The sequence below is a fragment of the Elgaria multicarinata genome, chromosome 19 (assembly GCF_023053635.1).
Source record: "Elgaria multicarinata webbii isolate HBS135686 ecotype San Diego chromosome 19, rElgMul1.1.pri, whole genome shotgun sequence".
Taxonomy (NCBI): domain Eukaryota; kingdom Metazoa; phylum Chordata; class Lepidosauria; order Squamata; family Anguidae; genus Elgaria; species Elgaria multicarinata.
In genome coordinates, this window is record NC_086189.1 from 14547312 (window position 1) to 14551512 (window position 4201).

The 4201-nt window shown below is 53.6% G+C and overlaps 1 protein-coding gene across 3 annotated transcripts in view; it reads right to left on the bottom strand.

Annotated features, from left to right (window-relative positions):
- LMX1B (LIM homeobox transcription factor 1 beta) overlaps window positions 1-2674 on the bottom strand; it is a 200176-nt gene extending 197502 nt beyond the window's left edge. For all 3 annotated transcript variants that reach the window (XM_063144554.1, XM_063144555.1, XM_063144553.1), the window contains exons 1-2: window positions 2455-2674; window positions 138-324 (exon numbers count right to left, since the gene is read on the bottom strand). In XM_063144554.1, the coding sequence (XP_063000624.1) occupies window positions 138-324; window positions 2455-2593 (326 nt within the window). In that variant the 5' untranslated portion in view covers window positions 2594-2674. The remainder of the gene's footprint in view (window positions 1-137; window positions 325-2454) is intronic.
- Between the last annotated feature and the right edge of the window lie 1527 nt (window positions 2675-4201).

Here is a 4201-nt window from a genome sequence, read left to right on the forward strand (position 1 = left end):
TAAATGGACCCATTCACACGATTGGATCGGGCTGTGTCCTGCGCACAGAACACGTGGAGTCGCTTTCAACCTGGCAAGGAGAGAAAGCAGCCGGATTTTTTGGGTGGTGGTGGGGGGAGACCACGTTGTTTCCTTACTGTTGGTAGTCTTGCTTGCAGTAAAGTTTGCGATCCCGGAAGTAGCAGCTGGTGGTCAGCGCCTGCTGACACACGGCGCACTGCAAACACTCTTCGTGCCATGAGGATTCGTTGACGCGCATCAGAAAACGGTCCGAGATGCGCCGTTGGCAGCCCTCGCACACGGCCTGGTGCTGGCAGTCGGAGCCTGAGGAACGAGGGAGAAGGGGCAGCCGGCAGAGAGAAAGAGAAAGAAAGTGTGAAGGAAAAAAACCACACAACCCCAAAACCAAAACCCGCTCACGTGAATGGCGATTGCAAGGCACAATTTCAAGGACACGTTGCTGTTCACGTTCACACGACCAAAAGAGGGTTGGCACAGGAAGGGAGCAATTCTCCAGATAATAATAAATTCAGATAATAATAACAGCAATCTAGACCCTTCTCTTACTCAATAATAATAATAAATACCATTTCGGTGGCCCAGTGTTCCTAATCACCAGGAGCCAGAGAAAGGAACGGGTTTCCTCAGGAGGAAGAGCCCCTGAGTCCCGCCAGCCTTACTCCCAAGGAAGCCCACCGTGAGAGCTGCAGTCTACCTAGGTGAAGGCTCTATAAAGGATCTATAAAGCTGTGCTTCAATTGCCTGGTTCTGTTTCTCTCAAAAGGCCTTGTAGGACCCAGAGTGAAGCGTAGAAAATGGTGCACAAAGTAGGCTGAATTTCTTCCTCTTCTTCTTCATCATCATCATATTTCCCACCATTTCGAAATAGCTGGGTTCACACACACACTTATTATACACCTTATTTGTTCCCTAATATAAATCTCCGATGAATGACCACAAGGCAGGTGTGTCTGCATCTTGACAGGTAACTCACACTTCTGAGCTTTCATTATCCTCCACCTGGCTTCACCACTACAAAGGAAGCTGGGATACCCAATATCTATTATTATTAATTATTATCTACATGTGTGTGTGTGTGTGGGGGGGGAGTCAATAGGATCAAATCCAAAGTCCCACCACCAAACGTTTCCCCAGCTAAGAGACATTCAATTAAGATCATCAGATATACCGTCTGAATTTCTTTGATCAGTTTTTAGGAATGCATTCAACTGTTATTGGGGAGAGGGCTAAGCTACAGATTCTTGGGGGTACCCTAAAGAATAATAGGCTTGGGGACAGAAGCTTTCGTTGTTACAGCATGAAGCCTTCAATTTGTAGATAGCTATAAAACACACATGGATACAAAAAAAAAAAAAAAAAAAAAGGGGGGGGGAAAGGAATATAAATAAATGGGGAGGCCTTGCTGTCTTGAAATTTAAGCCCCCCCCCCAAGCCTTTTCCTGAAGCCTTCATCTGAGTCGCAACAGGGGGTGATCCAATGACTTTTCGAAAATTGCAAGAAAATCTGACATTTCAATGGGGGGGGGGGGGAGAATGACATTTTTAAAATACTTTCTTCAGCGTTCCAAAACGACATACAATTACATCGAATGCGTTCTGGAATTTTTTTAGGTGGATTGGGGGGGGGACACATTTTGCCCCTCTAGCCAGATTTGAGGAGGTGTGTGTGTGTGTGTGTGTATAATTTAATCTAGTTGTAGTGTGTCTCTCTGTGTGTAGCAAGTAACCAGTGTATACTGGAGGATGATTTTATTTTGTGGGGATGCACGGGGCTTGCTTTCTGACGTGCCCAAAACTGCACACGGATCTTTCGATTTATAGAAGTTAATATTTTTTTTTTTTTTTGGCAAAGGGGGCTTAAAAGGAACCTGCAGGGCCTTTCAGTTCCTTGAAGTTGGCCGCCCCGCAATGGCTTGGGTTCAAAGTTTTGCAGTGTGTAGATAATGTTCCTTTTGCAAGGAACGCGGGAGCCTTTTAAAAACAGGCTTGTGCATGTTTGGGGGGGGGGGAGAGAGAGAGGGGGGGGGACATCCAGGAATATGGATCGGAATGAAAGTCCAGATTGCCGAAGAAGGCGGATTTTGTTTAAAATTTGCCAATTGGGGGGGGAAAAAGTGACCAAATCGGATTGTACCACAGGTCCAAACGGAACCTTTCCCCTCAACTCGTATCCAAAGCAAAGCCTTTACATAAGAAAGCATTTTCCAGGACTGCCTTCACCCCCGGGGTCCCAACCGCTGTCAGTTGCCCGAATCCCAAATTTCCGTCGGATTCCAGTCCCAACGAGCGGAGCCGGAGCGTGTTGGGGATCGGGGCCCCCGCGAGATTCCAGACTTTGGAGTCTTCTCCATCATTATTATTATTATTATTATTATTATTATTATTAATAGACTTTTAAAAGTGCGAGAAAGGGAACAAAGGCAAGCAACTCACCCAGCAAGACGCCTAAAGTCGCGGGACCCGATCGCAGCGAGGGATCCTCCATTTTAATCCCGTCCAACATCTTGGCGCAGTCGGCGGAGCTCCGGTTAAAGCAGCTTTCCAGCGACTCCGGTCCCGCCGCCACGTCCATGGAGGGGGAGGCGGGCTGTGGAGGGCAACGGGGGGGGGGGGAGGCGGTTAGTGGCCGCTCCGGCTGGGATCAGGGCCGCGGGGCAGCAGCTGGCAGAGGCCGGCGCAGGAGGAGGAGGAGGAGGAGGAGGAGGAGGAGGAGGCGAGCAGCAGCGCCGCCGCGGAGCGCAGAGGCGAGGCGAGCCGGGCAGCCATCGGGGGTCAGCGCATCGCGACCCGACGGCGGCGGCGGGTCAGCTGCGCGCAAGGGGGCGCCTGCCGGACCCCTCTCGGGCCGGAGGGGGCGGCCCGGCCCTCCCCGAAGCAGGGAGTTATCCGGCACGGCATGCACCCGCGCGCGGCGGCAGCGGCTCTCTCCCCCGGAGCGCTCCCGCGCCAAAGTGCCATCCAAGAGTCCCGAGCCAGGAGTCGCGCCGTTTAGAAGCGGCGGAAAAAACTGCGGCGGAGGAACACACCCACCCCGCCGGCGGCCGCCTCACCACCACCGTCTCCTCCTTCTCCTCCCCCCTCCTTTTTCCAAAAAAAAAAAAAAAAAAAAACTTGCTGACATTTGAACTCCCAATTGGTGCTCCTAATATCGCTGCGCCGCGGTGAGGCGGTTCCCTCGGTGTCAAATAGTGCCGTAGCTTACGCGCAAAGGAAAAAAAGAGAGAGAAGGGGGGGGGGCGAGGAGAGAGCGGGAGAAAACAAGCAGAGGGGGAGAAAGAGATCGAAATTAATAAGTGAAGGGGGGAGAGAGAAAGGGGAGGGGGAGACCAGGCGCTGCCCCCCCTTTTTTTTTAGCTTAGTAAAAGCGACGCGGCCAGGTAGAGAGCAGAGGCAGAGTTTTCCCAGGTAACCGGTGGTGGTTGGGAAAAGTGGTGGTGGTTTTGGGGAGGGGGGCGGTGGGTTGGAAGAGTGAGATTTAGAAATGGATGGGTGGGTGGGGAGGAAAAAAGGTTTGCAGATGGGGTGCGAGCACCGAGGAAAGGAGATTGGGAAATCGGCGAGGCGGTGAGATGGAGGGGGCGTGTGGACAGGTAACTCGCGCGGGTTGGGAGGGAGGCGAGGCGAGGCGAGGCGCTCTCTCGGGAAAGGCGAGCCGAAGGATGCGGCTGGCATCCAGGCTGGGCAGAGCTCCTCTGCCTACTACGCCCAAGCGCCCCCCAAGAAGGAGGTTTTGGGAAGGCCTGCCCGCCAGCTTCACGCCCTGCGGTAGGTAGGTACCTCGCCTTCGCTGTAAGGGTCCCCCCACCAGGCGCTGCCACCTGCCCGTCACCGTGGGATGGAAATGGAAATAACAATGCTGGGTTTGGGGGTGGGGTGGGGGCGTTCAGGACTCCCGGAGAGCTTCCAGCTCTGCGCCCCAGCTGTGAGAGGGGCTGCCAGCTCTACTGCCCCCACGACTTGTCACCGGAGTGGGCAAGTGGGGAGGGAGGGGGGAGGGGAAGGGAGCTCCCTCCCCCCCAAAGCCCCTGCGCTTAACACCCACGGGACTTGGATTGTCTGGGGCACCTTTGCGCCTGGGGGAGAGAAATGAGGAGCTGGAGGGTGGAAACGCAAATACACATACGCACACACGGGTACACGTGAACAAAGCCAGGCCTTCTCATATCCGCCTTCCTTGGAT